This window comes from Amphiura filiformis, chromosome 10, assembly GCF_039555335.1.
Source record: "Amphiura filiformis chromosome 10, Afil_fr2py, whole genome shotgun sequence".
Lineage (NCBI taxonomy): Eukaryota > Metazoa > Echinodermata > Ophiuroidea > Amphilepidida > Amphiuridae > Amphiura > Amphiura filiformis.
In genome coordinates, this window is record NC_092637.1 from 41,792,127 (window position 1) to 41,816,199 (window position 24,073).

The 24,073-nt window shown below is 37.0% G+C and overlaps 1 protein-coding gene across 1 annotated transcript in view; it reads right to left on the reverse strand.

Annotated features, from left to right (window-relative positions):
- LOC140162879 (huntingtin-like) overlaps positions 1–24,073 on the reverse strand; it is a 116,672-nt gene that overhangs the window by 69,951 nt on the left and 22,648 nt on the right. The window contains 18 exon segments of the mRNA XM_072186183.1: positions 220–368; positions 903–958; positions 1,843–2,004; positions 3,233–3,302; positions 4,216–4,436; positions 6,642–6,719; positions 7,767–7,874; positions 8,687–8,805; positions 9,559–9,682; positions 11,037–11,254; positions 12,068–12,234; positions 14,697–14,863; positions 16,359–16,623; positions 16,926–17,026; positions 18,879–18,942; positions 19,792–19,934; positions 22,379–22,473; positions 23,585–23,752. Of these exon segments, the coding sequence (XP_072042284.1) occupies positions 220–368; positions 903–958; positions 1,843–2,004; positions 3,233–3,302; positions 4,216–4,436; positions 6,642–6,719; positions 7,767–7,874; positions 8,687–8,805; positions 9,559–9,682; positions 11,037–11,254; positions 12,068–12,234; positions 14,697–14,863; positions 16,359–16,623; positions 16,926–17,026; positions 18,879–18,942; positions 19,792–19,934; positions 22,379–22,473; positions 23,585–23,752 (2,475 nt within the window).

The following is a 24,073-nucleotide window of genomic DNA, read 5'->3' on the forward strand; positions in this document are numbered from 1 at the left end:
GTATCTCAAAATGGCTGAGTGGGACTTATGGCGGGTTTCGTCAGAGCGGGTCACATATGTGAAAAAGGTTTATGGGATGTGTCTTTGGTCTCTCAAAATCAGCAACTTTTGACCTGTAAAGGACCTTGATGTTATGTAATTGGGCTATCTATATAAATCAGTTTCTTTTTTCTTTCTGTTTTAGTAATTCACAAAGTTATTGTTTATAAATAGACTTACCATGTGTAGTGGCTTGCTGACCACTAGCCATAATCCCATCACAGAGTTGGATGATCTTTGGCATCGCTATGACGGCCTTACTGTGGTATCTCTCATATGAAAGTAATACCAGGAAATGAAAGATATGTGGTATCAGGGTCTCATAGTCCCTAGAATGGAGATGAAGGGAAATATACACTAAGCATTAATGGTTGGATGTTACTTGAGACATCACAATAGTTGTTCTACCAAAATATATTAAGCCGTAAAATGAAAAAGAGATTACTCGGTGTCTTGAATATCGCTTACATGATACGATAGCATGTTTAGAATGCCAGTAAAATAATAGCAGGAACACAGGACATACATGTAACATCTTCACAGATTAGGTCAAAGTTATCGAACAGGATGCCACATCAGAATAAACAAGAGCACCCTGAACAGAGATGCCGGGAGATACTATCGACCAATGGTGCACAACTCTCTTTTGAGCCGACTGACACCGTCTGCTGGTGTCAATGGCTGAGGATAGCACAACAGCTCCCTCACGTGTCAGATATTGCGACTGACGACATCTGAGAGTAAATTGGATGAAAGCTTCCCCTCATGATAACCAATCAAATGTTGTAAAAAATAAGTATCATAAAACATGTCAATAAAATAAATGGGCAAAAGTAAAAAAGTAACAAGAAAAGTAGACTTACTTGACTTGGCCTTCTTCCATGTACTCAAACTGCTTGATCACAAACCCAATGAAAATCTGAAAATATCAATGAATATGAAAAATTAACGAAAGCAAAATTATACTTCTACGCTACTCAAATTTGGTACACTCACCAGAGCGCTTTCACCGGGTCAACCGGCGTCTTCAGTGGATGTTATTGCTCAGAAGGTTGTTGTTGTTAGTGATGTAGTACTAGGACACCTCCGATGACGTCATAGATGTTGATGACGTCAGACAGGAAGATGTTGTGCCGCCCCCTTGGTTCGGGGGGGGGGGGGGGGTACACAACACCAATACATCATTATATGAAAAATAAGTATCATTTACCGAGTCACATTATGTGATACGATCAAGCAAAATGAGTCGTTTGTGTGAAGAAACTCGAATTTCTTTTTGCCATTGTATTAAACCTACCAGTTCCAGAGCTACATTTGACTGAAAATGCCATTAAATTTGGACATGCAGTTCCAGAGATATGGCTATTTTTATGTTGCTTAGACCATAGATATGCATAGGAAATTGTACACTATTATGAGCTATATCTCAAAATCAAATTTGACAACAAACGACTCTTTTTGCTTGATTACATCACATATTGTCAGCTTGTAACAAGAAATTGTGTGCAAATGTTGTGACGCTTTATGCATTTTATGCATCCCCAATCCCCTTGAACAATGTTGAGTACTATTTTGAGTACTGAATGGAGTGGAATGGAGGTATCTCAGTATGAAGTTGAGATGATTACTATTCTCATTGAATATAACAGGTACAACTGGAGGAGGACTGCACAGTCACATTCTTGTGGAACTCTACCTCTTATAGTCTTATTCCAATGTTTATATTCCAAATAGCATAGTGATAATTATTGACAGCGCGCAGATAACCACCCAAACATAAAAGTCCCTTCTTTTAAATATTACCTGATCTGAATCTAAGAGACAGTAGTTGACTCTGAGTTGTACTAGTTGTGCCAGCAGGTGCAAAACTTGTTGTTGTAGAGGTATGGAGCTAGTTACTGTATATTGCTTTAATGCTCTTATGACAAGAGGCTCAAATAGACGGATGTACCCATGCACGGATGACTGTAAAGATAAATGAAACAGAACATGCCTTTCAATAAAAGGAAAACATACAATAAAGAGTAACATTTATTTTTTATACATCAGTGTTTAATGAAGAATTGCATTCCAAAAGTTAATTAAGGGGTACTACACCCCTGGCCAATTTTGTGCCTATTTTTGCATTTTTCTCAAAAATTATAGCGCATTGGTGACAAGTAAGATTTGTATATTATAGGGGCAAGGACTACAACTACTGCACTAAAATTCAGTAACTCACGGCAAGTAGTTATTGATTTATTGATCAAATACTGGTTTTCCCTCATTTTTGACTGCAACTCCACAACTGTTGTCTGTACTGAAATAAAATTTCCAGTGCAGTAGTTGTAGTCCTTGCCCCTATAATATACATATCTTACTTGTCACCAATGCGCTATGATTTTTGAGAAAAATGCAAAAATAGGCACAAAATTGGACAAGAGTGTAGTACCCCCTTAAGCAAGAACATTGTTTTAGTCATATTTTTCAATAGTGGTATACATACTACACACATGCACAATGTTAATCATTTATCATTTACTGCCTATGCCTGATTTCAATAACCTTTATGTAATCATTGACCCAGGTTCACTCAATTAAGATTATCAGAAATAATGCTATTTTTGTCTCCCACGAGACATGGTGCCCTCAATCATTCCTGGTATTGCAATCCGCACCCTTCAATTTTGCTATAATAGGTTTTCATCAAATGTTTCACTCAAGAAATAACCTTTTATTCCATCAATGGGGAGTGAGGAGTTCCATATTTGTGATGTGATCTGTGAAAACGCTTCACACATCACATTATCCTATTTGGTTTATAAAGATAATACATGCTAAAACTCTTCACTATTTCTTTATGTTTTTAAATCCTTTTTTGCTCATAACTTTTGATGTTGAAGTCAAAGGTACAAAATGAAGGGAGATATTTTAGTTCACAAATGGGAGAACTTTGTTGCATTTCATTTCAAAAAATGTCCCATTTTCATGTGTACCAAAATAAATTATGATAAAATTTAAACTATACTTGGAAAGCCAATCAAATAAACGAAGTAGAGAAACCCCCACACTCCCGTCATGCACCCATGACTATGTGACCACAGGGAGGCTATGCAAAGCAACAGACCTGTGATATTATCCATATATCTAAAATGGCACATTGGGTTCATTCAATTGAATTTCTGACTGTGAAGCTTTCAACATATATACTGACCTTCTCTTTACTACCCAGTTTTGATATCGAACCTCTCCTGTCAATCTTGGATTTCACCCAGCCGAACCATCTGAAAATATAAAAGTGATAATTTTTTTGGTTCATCAGTGTAAGGAAGTTGTCCACATCTCTGACATTGTCCAGTTAGGCAAGGGTGTGATTCAAAGCTTGGAAATTTCCTGAAAGTAGTAGAAAATCATGAAAAACTGTTTGAAATTGGGCTAAAACTAGGCTGACAAATCAATACAATTGCATAAATTGTGCATGCAATAATTCCTGAAGATTCACACCCCTGGTTTGGGTAGCCATGCATGAGGTGGTGGAAAACCCACTATTGTCAGATGGGGTGTATCTTTAGGGGAAGATGATGAACAAGAGATTACAGAATAAGGCTCATAATACCTTATTGTTATCCATTCACCAAATTCTCTCACACTAAGAATAACACTGTTCATAATATATTTTTAAAAAGCGCAGTGATTTATAGTGCGCTACGCACAGGCACAATGCCTAGACGTTGATCCACAAGCCTCAGCACACTTTACATATAATTATGAGTCATTGGAAACTAAGAATTATAATAATGTTGCCTTAATGTTCATCTTCCGTATACCCTCACTCCATCCCACCCCTACCAATCAATGTTAGGATATAATATGTTGAAGATGAGCATTGTGTATTACAACACAGACTTGCCAACCCCTGAAACTCAGAACAAGGGACACAATAAATTATAGTGACCAATGTATATGTGTGTAGCATGCCTTGACACCCCATTAATGGGTGGGGTCTAGGGGCGTAAAATTAAAAATAAATAAAAACTGTTATAGGCCCACAAGATTGTTTCTGACATAATATATAACTCCTAACTTTTGGATGGTGCATGCACATTAATATTTTTCATTAACCATCTAACTGCTACATATGCTATGTCTTCTGAGGGAGGATAGCTACACCTCCTCCACAGCAAGTTTGGTACTCACCCTGTACTCTCATTATCTGATTCCACCCCAGCCCCTACTTTAGGCCCCATACTAGTCAGAGACTGTGTGTACTGTGTATATGGCGCTATGAAACAGTCATGATATAACCCTGGCTTCATGTTGGCTGTTAGTCTGGTAGCTTTGCCTGGTTTCCTGGGCCCTGAGGCTGATGGTAGGTCTGAGTGACTGGCCATGTTGGTGAAGAACAGAGCTTTCAACAGCTGTATAAGAGAGTGAGAGCAAAGAATTTCAATTTTTATTTTATGTCAAAAGCTTACTGCTCTGGGAATGAACTCCACTAAATGGTTTGAGTCATATCTGAATTGCAGATCTCAGATTGTTAATGTTAATGGCTCAGACTCCAACTCTATGGCTTTAACATGTGGAGTTCCACAGGGGAGTATCTTGGGTCCCATTTTGTTCCTTTGTTATGTGAACGACATGCCCAACTGTGTTGATTGTATGCTCCTTCAGTATGCAGACGATAGCGCTCTTTTGGTTTCTGATAAAGATCCGTTGAAAATTGGGCAGCAGCTTAGCAAAAATCTCGAAAGCTGTAACAAATGGCTCATAGATAATAAACTTTCTCTCCACATGGGTAAAACAGAACTCATTCTTTTTGGAACAAAACGTAAATTGAAGAATTGGCAAAATTATACCATTGAGTGTGAAGGGCAAACAATTCATGCTATTCCCTCCGTCAAATACTTAGGCCTTACTATTGACCAGTGCTTGAATGGTGACGAAATGGGTCTTGGTGTCATAAAAAAAGTAAATTCTAGACTCAAATTTCTTTACAGACAGGCAAAGTTTCTTGATCAAAATATCAAGAAAATTTTATGCTCTGCTCTTGTACTTTGTTTGTTTGATTACTCTATTTCTTCTTGGCATGCTGGCACACATAAGCAGATGAGTAAAAGCCTACAAATTGCTCAAAACAAAGTTATCAGATTTATTTTAAATAAGAATTGCATGTATCATATTACAGAAGATGATTTTAAAGATCTTAATTTCCTTAACATACAAAATAGGGCTAAACAACTCAGGTTGAACCATGTTTTTGATATTTTTAATGAAGTTGGCCCAGACTATCTTAGTTCAAATTTTACCAGAGTTTCAAACGTGCACCAATACAGTACTAGAAACAGTGCTCAAAATTTTCGTGTTCCAAAATCCACTACCATCACTTCTGGCTCTTTTTATTATAATGCCATTCAGGATTGGGCCAACTTACCAAGTGCAATCAAATCAATTTCTAATAAACCAAGTTTCAAAAGTCTGTAAAACTCATCTTTTTAACCAAATTTAGTTTCTAATGATTTTAATCATGTTTAAAGATTTTATTTTACTTTTAATATTCACTTGTATATATATATTTCTTTGTATGTTTTTATATGTATGTATGCCTTTTGCCCTTCTATGTATAAAGGACCCCTTCGGAAATAAGCCTTTGGGCTTAAAGGGCTATCCTGTGATATCTCCTTGCTTTGTTTTTTGTGTATTATATGTTATTATTCTTAATGCATTTTATATCTATTACCTTGTATTGTTGTATGTGCAATATGGAGATACCGAATCAAATCAAATCAAATCAAATCAACAAATGATCAAACAAATAATTACTAAAATGTTAAGTGTAGGCACTTGTATAGCGTCTTTAGAACAGATAAGAAAGCAATTTTAGAGCTGCCACAAAGATATCACATGGCTGCCACAATATGACAAAGCCATAATAGCATACAGCTCCCCATTTTATACCTGGGTAGAGTGGGACAAGTGAGATAAAGTGTCTTACCCAAAGACACAACTTGTTCCCTTTGGCATGGTTCAAACTCACAACCTTTAGAACATGAGTCGAACTGTTAGGCCACCATAATTATCATTTCTATTTTATTTTACTGCTTACGCAGATGAATACCCAAATAGGAAGCTAATCTTAAGGGCTCACCTTGGTATGGGGCGGAAATTTTATAATGAATTTAGAAGAGCATATCATCTTTGGCCCCTGAACATGTTTAAAGCAAAATCTCCTATGTAACCTGTTGGCAGTTTTGCTTTAAACATGTTCGGGCCAAAGACACATAGGAGGTTTTTCCTGCCCAATGACAATATGTTAAATCTACATCACATGGGGGAAAAGAATCGGGCGTTTTTATTTCAGGGCCATTTTTCTATAACTGGGTTTTACTTGTAGTAGTAGTTCTATGCATAGAGTGCCTGCTATAACCTCCAATTTAGTAGCAAAATGCAAAAAAAATGGCTGATGCTATTTTTCTGAAATTTTTCAGTGTATGTAGGATCAACATGTAGAAATATAATTAAGTAGTTGCTCTACTTGCTATTCTCCGAAAAAATAAAAAATCCTAAAACTCAGCCCCTTGGGACAGCCAGGGGTAAACACCCTAGTCTTTTCTTGCCATTCCTACCTGTTCAACAGTCAGAATAGTAGCTGTAGGTTCTATCAGGAAACATGTTTTGAGATATCCAAGCAACTCCTCTGTGTGCTGTAAGAGAATGGTAAACAAACATGTTTCATGAAAAGTAGTAATAACAAACTGGGGGTATACAACAAAATACCTAAGTGGAAGGACTCTCGTGATATAAGAATTCAAGATGCAAACATGTCCACAAGTAAATTTTGTTCAGGTTATAATTGGCAAAAAAAAATTAAACTCATAACATTGGGTATTGATACAGAATATAAAATGTTGGTTGGCCGCAGCACACACTAGCTGTGTAATGCCAGAGGTGTAAGTGAGGTAACTATCCACTCCCTGAAAAACATGCGAGCCAAAGGCGTGCACCTCGCCAAATTTCCATTTTTGGCTCTTTTTATGACAAATTATCATCATCCAATCCCGGAAATGTAAAAAAAAAAAAAAATTTTAATTAAAAATTAAAAATATTTTACATTTTGGGAATTTTTTTTTTGTCACATTTCCGGAATTCAGGGGAATTTCCGGAAGACTTACACCTCTGTAATGCGTGACTGGCACCAAAAGACAAATACCAATGCCAACATGCCATGCAGGGAAAGGTTTTCATAAAAAAGTATGCCTATATGATGTCATCGCCAGTCAATAGTATTTTTTTAAGGGAACTTTTTTCCCTACTGTGAAATATCAGGGAAATAGTACAAATGTGATGCGATCAAGCCAAATCAGTCGGAACTCGGACATATTGATTTGGAGATATAGCCAAACAAAGGAAATATTTCCATTTGTTTCCTTTTGTTTTGGAAACTCTTTAATTGCTCATATCTTTGTAATTGGTTGTTCAATTTCAATGGGTTTTTTTTTCAAAATGCAGCTTTGTAAATGCTTTTTACTATCCTATAAGAAACTGAAAATTGAATATTTCCTAGTTCCGACTGATTTTGCTTGATCGCATCACAAATGTCAGGTGATGTGCCCACCAATTAAATAAATATATGACAGAAATATTTGTGTTATATAAAATGAATTATTCTCATAGGTTTGCTTCATTCTCTTGACATAGATGTTCCTGATCAGTGACAATTGAATTTTATATTCATAAGCAATCATACCTACCTTGCCTATTTCATTCATTGTTGTTATCTCCAGTAGTTGACTGAATGTATCCAATGCTGTCTTGAGTAAACTGGCAAACTTGTCTACTCGGCCTAACTCAAGGGTTACCTACAGGCATGCAAAAAAATGTATAACATATAAAGTGAGGATGAAGAATGTGATGAAGTGCATATCGAGGGATTAGTGTAACACAGGGCTATCTGCATTTTTGGCAATATTGAGGTTTTGGTACCAAAATAATCCTGAGAACAATGGCAATATTCTGGACACAAATGACTATCTGCAATGACATTTGTATTTAAATTACATGGATTCCAAAATCAGACTTCCTGAGCAAAAGTGCCCTTTTGTTTAGTGCAACAAAAATGATCTGTGGCTGCTTTTAAGCGGTTTCTGAAGACAAACCTTTTTCCTAATGTGTAATTTATTGTTGTTGTTTTCCATATGTATTTTGTCATGTTTGTTTTGTAGCAAAAGCGCTGTAGAGCGCTATAGAAATGTGCTTTAATAATAATAATAATAATAATAATAAAAATAATAATAATAATTTTACTCATATCTCAGAATGCCCAATTTGTAGATGGCACTTTGTTGCACTAACCCCTTGATACGTTACCCAACAGGGATTGAAAACCATGGCCATGTGTGGCTGTATCTGGCTTAGCCTGCATCAACATTTTTAGGATGCGCAATCTTAAGTCCAGGTTAAAATATATCCTATTGTCAAGTCTCTCAATCTTCTGCAACTGCCCCCAACTTTGGACAGTCGGTAGACGTGGCTGAGTGCTTTAAAGGTCTTGGGAAACATCATTAAATGCACTTTTAATCCTAGCATTAACACTAGAAATGTATTTAGGTAGCCAATATTTGGTGAGTATGGGAGAAATGATCTTCTATTGCTGTCCAGATCTAGTACTTACCTTGTAATTATTGTAAGCTCCTCTCATAATCTCATATAGTCTCATGTACTGTGGGAGGTGATAAAAGGCTCCAAATGTGGCTTTGATGTTCTTCTTTTCTTCGCCTCCTTCTTGCTTGTCTGAAATTCAAAATAACATTTGTGGTTTATTTACTAGATCAGTTACCAACAAAAAATTCAAAAAGCTTTTTGATACACATCTACCTTCAATGCTCATACTTACCAATGCACACTCACCAATTACTGTGTAACAAATGAAGCCTTGAAAAATTTATACTACACCGTCAATCTTGTCTACCTAAAAACCCATTCATGCCAGTCACTACTTGAAATTGCAGTAGTCCTATTAACATTATAAATTTATTGGTGTCAAAATTTTAGCCTGTTGGACTGTCAAGTCAGTGCTTATTTTAGCTCAATTAAAAAATGGGGTTATTCCAGGATGCCAGGCAGCCGTTGAATTTTCTAGCCCCTGCTTTTACTGATACAGTCACTGACTGTGCCAATATTTCACAACCTGATTCACAGATATATACAAATCCTATTTTTATATATATTTGCACACTTAAACACTATAACAGCAATATAATAAGAAAGAATGATCATTTTATAAACCAGGGAAGAGGCTTAATTAAATATTGTATAAATATCCATATACAGGGGACAGAAGAACCATGCACTGCACACTAACACAAGTGTGAGATGCGGGGCTCTTTCCAGTGTAAATCATTTTATGTTTATTCCTACCTTGATTAGGCTTGGTAGGGCTTGGTGTAGCAGTAGCTCCTTGCTCAGGATTGCCATCTTTTTACCTTTGGCTTTCCTCTTAATAGGACTTAGTGATGGCCCAGATGGGAGTGATGTACTACTTACCTTGATTAGGCTTGGTAGGGCTTGGTGTAGCAGTAGCTCCTTGCTCAGGATTGCCATCTTTACCTTTGGCTTTCCTCTTGATAGGACTTAGTGATGGGCCAGATGGGAGTGATGGCAACGAAGTCTAGAATCAAGAAAAAAAAACACTGGAGAACTCTATTGGGCTGCTATTCAACAAATGATGAAATTTTCATTGGCAAATATCTTGCCTATTATCTTTTACCCTAGTAATATAATGCATAATCTTTTGCACGGTTCCTTGTAAGTGTTAACCATGAAATTTTCATTGGCGAATATCTTGCCTATTATCTTTTACCCTAGTAATATAATGCATAATCTTTTGCACGGATCCTTGTAAGTGTTAACCATCGCGTATACGCACATGACGTCAAGCATGTGCATACACGACCTTGTGCAAAATAATATCCACTGGACGGTTAGCAGTACGCTTAATTTGTAAAAGGAAATCTGCAAAATATTATAAGCCAGACAACAAGGTGCAAGCAGTATCACAAAATGCACATACTTTTACAAACACATAAACTGCATTGAACTTGTTCAAGATTATGGATGGTCTGCAGGTGAAAGGTTAAAGAGCAAAGTTCATACACTGAAGAGCCAATCTCTTTCCCCAGTGAAAATGGACAAACTTACTGTACGCTGTTAGCACTATCTCTCATATGTCTGCCAAAACCTTTTTAAGCATAGTCCTCGCGTAGTATGTGCATAATGTGAAGCATGTGCATTGGACCTTGTGTAAAATAATATGTACTGGACGATATGCGCTTAATTTGTAAAAATGATTTGGGTCAAACATTTGAATTAGTCTATTTTACCAACCCATTCCCTATGCAAGTATACACACAGGTCATGCAGAGAGGGAAAACATGGAATGAGTCTTGACCTTAATAGTGCTCAACACAACTTGATATATTAAAGAACATGCAAACATATGCAATGGGCAATTCCAGTTATAATCCTTATACCCCCTATGGAAGACATGACCTTAATCTCCCACACAGGGAGTGTGAATTTCAAATGGGGTTACCTGAATGGATGACTCCATTTGAAATCTACACCCCATGTGTGGGTGTAAAAGGTCACATCTTCCATGGGGTGTATAGATTTCAACTGGAAAAGCCCAATCATGTGACCCAATCATGTGATCATGACTACACCACTGATCAAGAAATGACAATAATGCATCATATTCATACTCTTATACTCTCTACTATTTGTCATCTCGGCAAGTCAGTGATGTTAACATCAACGTACGGGTGTACGACATGCAGCTCTTTGAGCAAACGCTTGCGATTTGAAGCTGCACCAAATGTAATGCACGCTAATGTCACAGACTAGTTGGGATGAAAAGTAGTATAAAAATTTTTTCAATCACACCCTATGAAGCCATACTATTCAAAGTAGTGATGTACAATACAAAATAGTTCTTTTTGTTCATAACATAGCAAATCCCATACCTGTGCCTTAGGGGGACCAGGCTGTGTTGAATCCACCACATGTGCACATATACTGAGTAGCCTAGTGATATGTTGTATTAGTTGTTCTACTAGCGGTACCAATAGCCTGTTTTGTAGACATGACCAATGGACTGTAGGTTCCTCTGGAGCACCCTTCTTTGGGCTACTATGTGGCTTGGTATTAGCACGCTGTGTTTTCAGTGAATGGTAGGCAGCACCTGTGAGGGTAGAATATAAATTTGTATTAAGTCATTGGTTGTGGTTTAGCTTGTAAGTGCTGAATTTCAATTTGGTCCTGGATGTAGATGGCATTGGTGGCATCGTCGCAGAACACACGTCGAGATCACAGTATGCGCAACTGAGTTTGCAAACGAGTTTTGTTCATTTTAGAATAAGGGGAGTTCTCATTAACTTTTTTTTTTTTTGTATAACAAAACTGACATCCATTATTGGACCTGCCTATCGTCTAACACACGGTAGTGGATAGCAAAAACAAAAATTCTTTATCCTTTATTCTCTAAATTTTACACAAAGTTGTCCTACCAGCTCGGAATGAAACCTGAAGTGCTTCTTCAAATAAACACATAATTTATATAGCATCATCTATAATGAGAGCCCAGATTTAGTGATGAAGTTAGCTCAATCGATAAGGCATTAGACTATGGTGCGAGAGGTTGCGGGTTCGAACCCTGGTGGTGGTTAGTACGCTCTGGTGTTAAAAATATGGTTAGCTTGAAATTCCCCTGGATAAGGAACTTACTGCTAATTGTCTAATTGTGACCTGTACAAAACTTGGGGACCTGATCCTGGCTGCAAAGGTCAATTGTGGAAAGTCTAGGGTGTGCGCTTCTTAACTTCAAGTCGTGTTGTTGTTCAATGGTTTATGGAATAAGGGGGTTGTAGTGGTCAGCGACAACCTGTAAAGTGTGCTGAGGCCTCTGGATCAACGTCTAGGTGTTGTGAATGTGCATCTTGCACTATAAATCACTGTGTTTTTTTTAAATATAATCTCAAAATGTGTAACAACTTACCTATTAGCATATTGCCTGCTAGCAGCAGAGTGTCTTGATGTGCAGACAGATCTAACATAAGTATTGATGATGTAATGGATGACACTATGAGGGGTAATGGCCCGCACCCTGAACCCATGCACAGTTCCTCTATACTGACATGACCACGACTACCACCACTGCCGTAACTGAAATGTAATGTTAAATAAGGTTATTGAACATTTTATGGAAAATCTGTGGGTTTGATAATTTGGTCATCTTTTCACCATACGTGCAATTTGAAACATTTGTCCTATTTTCAACAACTCTTCCTATACCTTTGTACAGGAGCCAAGCGTTGTTAATCCATGATGAATCCACAGAACATTAGCGTATGCGTGAACTCAAGGTTACGTGTACGCGTTACGCACAAGCGCGTAAAATTTGTCATGTCTGGAACGTATGCGTAAACATGAGCGAGATCTCTTTGGCAGTAGCAGCTAAATACATGCAGTGATGCCAACGCCGCGCCTTAGGCGCACAATTGGGTTACTTGGCGATCACTTGCTGCTACGCAAAAAAGCATGCCGCTACTTGTCTAAAATTGGGCTACTTTTGCCAGTCTCATGCCGCGGCAGTAATTTGATGTCTTTGAAGCTCTAAATTGAAATTACAATGGGTTTTGTGACCATTTATTGATCGGTCAGTAACTTCCCAGTAAGTACCGAAAGTTTTAAAGTCAAGTGCTTTTCCGCCCAATTGGGTGTTTTGCGTTCTAAATTAGGGTAAATCCGCCCAAATATCCGGTATTGGGCGACTTGAGAATCCTTTACCGCGGCCTGGCGAGTCAATGCGCCACGCCTTGATGCTGAAAAGTTTTGGCAACACTGAATACGTGAAATATTACCACTTTATTCTTTAGTTTAATTGCTGATACCAATAGAGAAATACCGCGATCTTCTTGCAAGGTTGAGTGGCAATGACAAACGGACATTCTGAATGAAAGAATCATGTGAATTAGATATCTTTAGCTTGTTTCATTGTTGAAAGGGATTCAATCATGTTTCACCGTTGTTCATCGCCGATTAACAACTCGCGTCCGGCACATCTGCGTGGTTTACTTCGCTCGGACAGCTAAAGCTAAACCACTCAGACGACACGGACACATTGTTAATCGGTGATGAACAACAGTGAAACATGATTGAATCCCTAAATCAAGTAGGACTATATCACGAGGCACTGATTCTTCAGAGGTCAACTGGGTAAACATGGATCAATAGTTAAAGAACTTGAAATCTTTGTTTTTGATTATAGAATCAAAGAATGTAGGGAAAATATGCCTTTGAAAACTACAGAAACCAACCAATTTTCTGCCATTAGAATATGTGTCCCACTCCAACAAAACCCAAAACAAGTGCCCAAACATGTTTTTGAATTTTTTATAGGCCTCAATTAAAAGATGGCAGCTCATAAAAAAATTCAAATTTTTGAAATTCTTAATTTCATGGTATTTAACTGCGGGACTAAGTGGACTTTCAAATCCTTAAAAGAATGTATTAAAACAAGGTTTAAGTAATCAATAATTAACAGCTGAACTATGATAATCCCTCTTTTATATTGTATATAGCAGAAAACTAATTGGCCCATTTCTCAGAATAGCAATTAGCAGTTTTAAAAAGGTATACCTTACAAAGGTATCCATATCTGGACAGCATAAAAGCATGATAGGAAGAACCCAATGTCTTCTCTTGGACCAAGAGACAATTTACTTTAAACATCTCTTTTTTCAGAGCCACTGATTCTCCAGTAAATTATTAAGGGATCTGGAATGAGCATTTTGAGCGTTTCGACAGTATTTTTTGTGGGACATTAGAGCACATCAGACATATTGAATTGCATTCTGAATCTGAAGAATGTCCTTCTGATATCAAATAATTTAGATTTTTGAAATTAGCAATGTAATACACATTTTATGGCAAATGATTAAAATTGATATTTTTGATATTTAACAGTACTCAAAGTAAACTTTATAAATCTGCTGATTTATAATAAAAGTGTATGTAGGTGGGATGAAAAGACGACAATCAATTGAAAATTTTAACCATTCGTATTGAAGATATGGATTTTTTTTTCCCAAAACACAAAAAAATATTAGGTCTTTTTTTTTTTTTTTCTATATCTTCAATATGAAAGGTCAAAATTTTCAATTGATCGTCGGCTTTTCCTCCCAGCTACATACACTTTAAGAATATATCATTAGATTTAAAAAATTTACTTCGAGGACTGTTTATATATATCAAAAATGTGAAAAATATCAAATTTTAATAATTTGTCATAAAATTTGTATTATATCGTGAAATTCAAAAAATGAAAATTATTTGATATCAGAGAGACAATCTTCAGTATTCAGAATGCAATTGGTATGTCTGATGTGCTCTCATGTCCCACAAAAATACTGTCGAAATGCTCAAACGCTCATTCCAGATCCCTTAAGGACCAAATATACTTTTTCATATCTTTGGACAAAGGGGCAGCCCCATATGAAAATCTGCTGACACAAGACTGTCGAAATGCATAACTCTTAATAGTTAAATATTCTGAAAAGGTCAGTGCTACTTTTTGACCGAAACCATACAATTGTATACATTCTGCATTATACAAGTAGACCTACCTGCCAGCACCACCTGTACTCCCCATAGAGCGATGGCTATCAGTCCGATGAAGAGAGCCTTTATCTTTAGCCAGAGGTGATAACGATGTTGCACAGCTCCACGAATTTGGATGCATAGTTACTGAGTAATTCATGGAAAGGCGACACAGCACGTGACAACAACCATACTGTAAAGATATAATGGTAAAACTAGTTGAACAAGTAAATTTACACTATTGAAACTATTACATATGGCATACTTGTTTGAAAAAACAAAATGTGCAAATTTGTAAACCATTGTAGAAGTCAGGGTTTACAATGTAAGACTATAGACGAATCCAAGGAGCCAAGTCATGGTCAGGATTTGGTCGGCCATTATAGGGTTCCCGACTCCCCGCATGCACCAAACAGGTGTTGTGAGTGCCCAATTGGGTGGATTAAACCTGCTTAAAATTTGATGTTAGATTTTTTTGTGTTGTAAACTGTCATCATTCTTTTGTCTATGTGTAACACAGGTGATAGAATGCAGTTTAAAATACACTTCAAGGCCACATCATTTCACATTTTAGGTGAGATAGCTGGGTCCCCGTCGTGGCTATGGCTGCCATTGAGGTGTAGGAATGCGTGAAATTGGATTCGTCTATAGAACACCCAATTTTCCATTTTGGGTAACCTTTCCAGAATTAATATAGCATATTTAGCCATTGTCAACATGGGGTCATCAGCCGAAATATTTTCCTAATATAAAAAACTAACACTTCCGCTATATGGTATTTTACGATACAACATTTAAAAGTGCAAAATGTTTGTTGTGTTTCACATCGGACAAGAGACAAGCTCTAATGACATCACAACGTAAACAACATACGGGTCATTAATAATTAATAAGGTAAACCCAAATATGGAGATATCCAAAAGCATGCTAATTAGAAGTTTAACAAATCAGAATACGATCCTGGTATCTAAATTATGCAAATGAGTTGAAGGAGGTTACGTGAAAATGTACAGTATATTGCCTCTAGTGTATAGTAGACCTCATTGTCCCCAAGTCACATGGTTTAGGAATACAGCTAGAATATTCCTAAACCATGTGACTTGGTGATGATTTGAAGTGACCTCCACTTGAGATGAGTCTGATATTTATTCCTAGCTATTATTAAGTAAAAAGGGACACATGTAGCAGCTGACAAGTGCATCCATTTGATATGGATGTACACAAACATGTTCCCAACAAACCTTGTTACAAAACTCTTTTTTTTTTTTGTCAGCCTGTTCTGTGAAGTTAACAATTTTTTGTGGCCTGGCCCACAGCAGCTGAAAGGAGTATGCCATCATGCATTGCAGTATATCTGCATGCCCCATAGCAAATGTATACAAAATATAAACAAGAGCCGCTTAGATATTGAGAGCTATGGATAGTTTCACAATACTTTAGGGGTCATATTTTTGCAAACAAATGTCTAAGCTTCCCTGATTTAAATGACGTGATTGGGGCTCGAGCAAACTGGCAAATTATTTGAAGTTGAAGGGAGGGATTTTGTGTACATTTTCTTGAAGTTGAAGTGAGGGATTTTGTGTACATTTTCTATGGCACATTCAGTTCTATTATGGTACCGCCAAGCATAATGGGATACTCCCTTCAGCTGCTGTGGGCCTGGCCAACCAATGAAGACAATGACTCACCGTCAGGAACTTAGTAGCGGAACTGTTCAACGTCAGTATGATCATATTGACCACTCTGGACAATGCAGAGTCAAAGGTCACGCTCTTACTCTCAATCATGCTGCCAAATATACCCACTGACATCATGGCATCTGTGTGTGACTGCATATAGGGTAATGGATCACTGATCACTGGGTCTAGATACTGACTGGCGTTTTCTTTGGCAAGAGCAGAGAGTGGTTCTTGTCTTGGATGGTCCACTGCAAAGAATAGTCTGGGTACCAACCTGGAAACATAGCAGAAGAAATAATATATAGGATATGTTATAAAATTTTTGATTGAAGCACACTACGAAGCTACGTATTCAAATCCATTTTTGCATCTGAACTCAAGAGGTCTTTGACACTTCTATGCTTATTATAACGTGCCCATTGCTAGCCTTGCTACAAGTCTTCACATACCTGATTGTTGCTTCTGCAGCAGCATGTCTTAACCATGCATCTTCTTTAACTTGCAATAAACTCCATCACAATATCTTCTAATACTTTATTATAACATGCCTACTGCTAGCCTTGTTACAAGTCTTACCTGATTGTTGCTTCTGCAGCTGCATGTCTTACACGGGCATCTTCACTGGCAAGAGACTCCATCACAATATCTTCTAAAATAATATCTTGAATACTGCTAACCTGAAACATGTGAATAAGTAAATCAAAGTAGACAAATAAAGTATATACTGCAGTTTCTGTCAAAGAAGAATGGCAGTTGTTTACATTTTGAGAGCGTGTACAGCGTAAAATAAATACGGAAGTGGGGTCAGGATTGTAGCTAGGATATTTTTTGAGCTGGGTGGCATTTGATGAAAATCTTGATATTTGGCAATTTGCTATCAAAATTGACCAAATTCTTGACTAATTCAATAAATTTGTTGAATTTTGGACTCTTGAGTGGTGGGCTCCAGTACTAAAATTGTAGTTGAGTGGTCGGCTCCAAAACCACCTCCCACTGTAGCTACTACCCTGCGTGGGGTTCTAATTGGCTGATTCCGCGTCAAAACGTTGGTTGGCGCAAACAAAGTTCCGCGTATGTCGCTCATTAACAGGGCGCTCGCGTCAATCTGAGCAAGGGATTGCCGTTCTTCTCTAAAACCAAGTGTAGTGTGTTTCAAATGTTTACAATCGCTGATTAGATTCCATAACAAAATTGATATGCTCACTCCAAGTCTATTGGGCTATTTCATTTAAAATCCATGATACCCCTGTGGAAGATTTTTGAAATATATTCCACAGGGGGAGTATGAATTTCAAATGGAATGAACACATTAGGCAGCTCCATTTAAAACTCACCATCCCTCAGTGGAAGATTCAGGTTGAATCTTTTTTAGAGGATGTATGAAATTGAAATGGAGCTGTGTAATGTGTGTATTCCATCTGAAATTCATACTCCCTCTGTGGAAGATATTTCCAAAAGCTTCCACAGGGGTAGTGTGGAATAGCCCATTGCTGCATACTTACAAAAGTGCAATTGTGATATTGCATATTATATCACTCATACATAAATTCTAGACAGTTCATTGGTTGATAGCCATTTATCATTTTTATCATCAGCCTCTCCGTGTGATAGTTTTTACCATCATATAGTGCTGCGCCGTAGTGCGCCTGCGCCAAGCCTTGCGCCGATTTAGTTATGGGGTGGACATCAACATGTTAAGGATGTCACAGCAAAACATGGTGTTATGTTGATGAAAAAATGTATTCCCTAGTATTTTTGAGCAACAGAATTTATGTATGAGTGATATAAAACAAATATTAACTGTCTTAAATTTGTGTAATGGTCAAAATATAATCACTAAGATGTATTGTTCCAATTCATCTTTCACCTCGTGATTATATTTCGACTATCACTCATAGACAGTTAATATTTATATAATATACAATGGCACCCATGTTATGCGTAACTGTTGTTACACATGCTAGCAGAGAAAAATGGCAGTTGTTAACATTTTGAGAGCGTACACAGCATAAACGCGAAAGTGGGGTTCTGATTGGCTAAATCAATCATCTCACCGGTAATCTGATTGGCCGATTACACATCCAAGTGTTAGTCAGAGCAGAACAAAGCTCATAAATGGAACACAAAGCTCCCTGTATATCATTCATTAACCAGGCACTCATGATCAGAGCAAAAGAGTGTCAATCTTTTATGACAGTATAGGCAGCGGCAAAAGAATAAGCTAAGAGCACAACACACTACATAGTGGTATGGGCTGCTACCACTGACTAAATAGCAGTATACTACATGGTAAAACCTCAGAGGGGGGATTTTTAAATTAAAATTTAAGGCATACCATATACCATGAATATTGTCAGAAATCACTAAAAACTGACGGGTAACAATCATTTTGACACAGCCTGTATCATTTGCAGAGTTACTGCCTGTTATGTTACAGAAGGTATAAACCAAAACTTGATGGCTTTAGAAAAGCTAATTTTATTAGCAATCTTATTTGACTGAGTATTCAAAGCTTTTACACTGACTCACCTTATGTAGACTTCTCTGTGTCCCTAACAACTGGTGCTGCTGTTGTTCTAAAAAATATATTAATCTGTAACAACAAAGTAAACACAAAGACGTATAATGGGTATGTGTGCATTTCTCATATATTTTTTTTACTAAAGTTTGAAATCATTTACTAGAAATAATTTAATCACTGTATTACACACTTGATGATTATGTCTCTGATTTTCACATCAAGATTGAACCAGACTGACAGCTAATTCGCAAATTTCAGAAAACAATTGGCATTTACTACATAAGGCCTTTTTTACTCTTTGTATTTAGAGAATAAAAGATAGGATTTTGTCTTTTGCCTATCAAATATCATGTCATAATGGATGGGCTGGCCAATATTTTGAGTAGTGGATGCCGGAGCAGCCAGTATCCACTACACCGTCTTATATCAGTATCCACTACCGTCTGATAATGGATACCCGAGAACCAATAAAATTGTGTAGATTCTTGACATTACACATCAACTGAACAAAGAAATTAGATGAGAAGAGTATTGACTCTGTATAGCCATGTGTGAGGCTATGAGCTGGCAGCTCCTAGTACAAACTCTTTGGTGTCTTCAAGGAACAGCAATATAAACAAACTAACTAACAAGGCAGAATATCTGATTCTCGATCATGAGAGCCAACTTCGGTACGCACAGGTATTTACGTCGAGCGTACTATGCAAAGACCGGCACTTACAGCGCAAACACTACTTTTGAGAAGTGACCAATCACACGGTCGTTGCTGGGCAAGGTCAAGGTTTGGTCATGAAGGTCACACAATCGTGTTATTCATTGAAAAGTACACCAGCACAAAAGGTAATCCTCTCATGATCGAGAATTAGTTATTTTGCCTATAATTATTAACAAACACACACAAAAACAAGTCACCATACTTACTTAAAATCTATTCTGCTAATAAGATCTAAAAGTTCAACTTGAACCAACCAATAGGAACTGTTACTAAGATGTTCCAAAAGGTCAAATGTCAGCTGCAACGCTAGGTTACCATGGATACTATTGCACAAGTCTGGATAGCAAATCTGTAAACAAAATGTTGAGAAACAATATATTTAGCTGAAACCAGTTTATTATTTTTACACATCATTGTTGGGTAGAAAAAACCTCCTATGTACTTGTGGCCCTTGAATGTTTAAAACAAAACTGCAAAGAGGTTACGAGAAGGTTTTTTTGAAAATCAAATTCTTTAAAACAATATGTATAACATAAAATGTTGTCCCTTTCAAGCATTCATGCAAAAAGAACAAGTAAATGTTCCTTGTAATTGTGACTAATCCCTTATGGAATTACTGACATTTATACAGCATGATACTGGTAGTCTACAGTGTTTTATTAATGATAACCATCATGATCCTGTAATAAACCGATATATCAAATGAAAGATCCTATTTTTCTCAGTAACATATTGAAATATAGGAGTTCTAAATCGGTGTATTTCCGAAGATATCATCAAAACACTGTAAGTTGAATTAGCCTCAAATGTGGTATACTACAATTAAGACTAATTTTTTGCTGATTTCTTCAAAAATATACAAATCATGTACCCATTAGGAATGCCTAATTTCAATATGTTAATGAGAAAAAAATGAGCTTTCAGCTGATACCAAAATCTGCATTTTGATGGGGTAAAGTGAGGGATGGGGCTGTCAATCAGGTAACCTTTTAAAACATGTTCAAGGGCCAATGACACACAGACAAAGACAACATGCTCATTCAGATATATTTTGTTCAAAATTACCTTCAATATATCCAGCATGCATTGCTAAATAGTAACACATCTTAAGTAAGGGTGTGCAATATCGTGCTAGGCAACAATATCGTGAGAAAATATTAATTATCGCAATGTGATAATTCTCACTGCTTCATCGGTGACCCCACGATAAACTATAGACTCAACAACTCCCAAATGAAATTTAAATAAAGTCGCCAATTTGTAGTCAGATTCCATGTTTGTAGTCGGACTTTTCCTTTCTAAATACAGGGTGTCCCAAAAAAAGAGGCCCCTCATTGCGCCCTCTTTTTCTCCTATTTATGAAAAGTTGATTAAATATATGTTGGTATGTAAAGAAACCTTAAATCGTTAGCTTTAATAAACCAAAACAATTATTTCAATTGGCTCACAACTTTTGAAGATATACCTTTTGAATAAAAGTACCCGTTTTCACTCTGTCCACGGATAGCAAACAGAGTGGTTGGGATGGCTCATGCTGTGGAGTGGCCTGCACGATCACCAGACCTCACACCAATAGTTTTCCTTTGTGGCAAAATCTAAGATCTTCGTAGACGTATTACTGAGTGCATTCGCAAGTATCCGGCGTATAAAAGGATGGTACATAACGCAATTGATGCAATGAGGACGGGATGAAACCTGTATTCGCCAAGGAGGCAACCAGGTAGAGGGCAGAGCAGCACAGTAAACTCAGTTCAGAAGAACCAAAGACAAACCAAACAGCCTTTTAGAGCTACCTTTTATCCTAAAAAGAGAAATGACTTATGTTGTAAATAAAAAAAGAAATCAAGAAGTAAGAAAGTAAGAAACATAATAAAACAAAAAGGCATAAATAACCAAGAAAAAATAAATAATTGCAAGTAAAGCAAAAGAACTCGGCATCCATTTTACCCACAAATTAATGACACTATTAACAAAATCCATTACCCATAAACCCACCGGTAAAGCCCATTCCATAAATAAAGTTATTTTATAAAGTTATCATTGAGGAATGTTTGATATTCATGCATGGTATGTGTACTCCTTTTCAATCTTTGAAGTAGCCAAACCTTCTCCGTGGACAGAGTGAAAAACGGGTAATTTCTTTAAAAGAGCATATCTTCAAAAGTTGTGAACCAATTGATAAAATTGTTTTGGTTTATTAAAGCTAACGACTCAAGGTTTTTTTACATACCAAAATATATTTGATTAAGTTTTCAGAAATAGGAGAATAAGAGGGCGCAATGAGGGGCCTCTTTTTTTGGGACACCCTGTATAATGAATCACTAGTGATGCAATGAGGGAGGGAAAGATTAGAAATTACATAATTGAAACATTATTATTATACATCATTATTTTAAGCTTATACTACAATTTGTTTAAGTCTTAAATTTTTTCGCAATATGATCGATATCTTGATAAATTTTGCCGCGGTATTGTGACATGGAAAACCCTGGCGTTGCCCACCCTTACTTAATCTTAGGTTCCACAAGTAGGTTTTCCAAAATTTGTGTGGATGGTGGAGGATGACCAAACATTTCTTTGCCTATGTGTTAACCCCATGAGATCTACCTGCCGATTGGCGAAAAAGAAGTTTTCATTATCGATTCGACCAATCAGCAACATTGTTAGAATAATTTCACCACACAAAAAAATTAGGGTGAATTATTTGCAAAGCTCCATTCTGATTGGTGATTTAAGTGAAGATATCACATAATTGACCAATCAGAGGCAATGTTAGATCAGCAGGTTAATTACCTTAACTGCAGAGCATGCTGCTCTTACTGTTACTGTCGATTCATCTGATAGGACAGTTGTAAGTAATGAAACCAAATAGTCTAAGCTTACTGGATCTGAAATATACAACAAAATATTGCAATTAAAAAACAGATCAGTGATTTAGACTACACTTTAAAGAAATTTGCTGACCACTGTCAGGCCCATGACACACCACAATAAACCATTCAGCTATAATCAGGGACTTGCAGCTAAGAAGCGCACACCCTATATACCGCAATAAACCATCACAGCCAGGATCAGCTATCCGAGGTCTTGTACGGGTAACCTACAATCTCAGTCAAAATCATTTGAACACTTTAACATTAACACTCCAGATAATAGAAGGAAAAGTTGAAGGGAGAAGGAGGAGAGGAAGACAGAAGAAACAATGGTTTGACAACATCAAAGAATGGACAGGAATGAACCTAGTGCAAGCCAATCGTGTAGCTCAGAACAGAACAGCTTGGAAGAAGGCGATAAGGAGATGCAGCCAGATGGTAGCCAATCGTCAGTAGTGACGGTGGCCGAAGAAGAAGAAGAAGAACATGGGTACTTCAAATATTACCCCATTCCCCCAATCAATGTAGGTAGTTGTTTTTTGGTCATGCACCCCTAGAGACATCTAACATTGATTAGTGGGACTGGGGAGGGTTGTAGTAGAAGGAAACGGTTCAGACTTCACACCAAAGAAAGCGAAATGTTAGTATTTCAGGTATAACGGAAGTAAGCTTTAAATCAGTCCTACTTTTATACAAATATTACAACTATTTTGACCGGGATTGTAGACAAAAGTAGTCAGTTCCTTGCCCACGGTAATTTCAAATTAGCTGAATTATTTCACAAGAAACAGTAAATATGTCTTCACCTGTTTGGGAGTTGGCGTTGGTTCTCATTATTCCAACACTAATCATTTAAATAGAATTGAAAAAAATAACAATCCAGCTCCCCAATTAGCACATAGGTTGATGAGGCACATAGCCAGTTAATTCGCTGTTGTAGTGCATGTTAGTAACCACTGGTTAAAGCTCCAAGCCTGGGCTCATACACCTGTTCCGAATTTTGATATGCTATAGGCTTTGTGTTGTGATCATTTCGATCAGTGGTTCGTAACAATGAAAGTGTCATCCAGTTAACCTAGCAATGGTCATGTTCTAATGAGCACTACGCCAGTGAATTTGGTCTCACCTGTTTGGAGTTGTTGTTGACACACATCCCAGCACCAACCATTGAAGTCAAATCTTGATTGCATCAATGAGGAATGTAGCAAGTTGCCTAATAATACCGCCGTCTGTGCCCTCAATTGAGGGTCTGAATGGGTGATGTATAGAAGGATGTCACGAACCAGCTGCTCCTCTGAAAAGAAGGAAATTAAAAAGTGGTAAACTGAATTTGAATGTTTTCTTCAATGCAATTTCATGCACTCTTTAAACAACAAAGAGAATTGATTCTGCCTGAAATGTTTTTTTTGGGAAAAATCAGAAAATTTTCCTATGTTTGCAAAAAAAAGCTCACGGATTTTTTTTCAGATTTTTCAAGCTTTTTGTGATTTTTTGTAGGGTCATTTAGCCCTTTTCAGAAAAAATAAAATAAGAAAACCTTCCAATATTTTCTGACAAAGTGAATATATTGTCACTTAACTGACTGTTTGCAAAATTCCACATGCCACTGAATGAC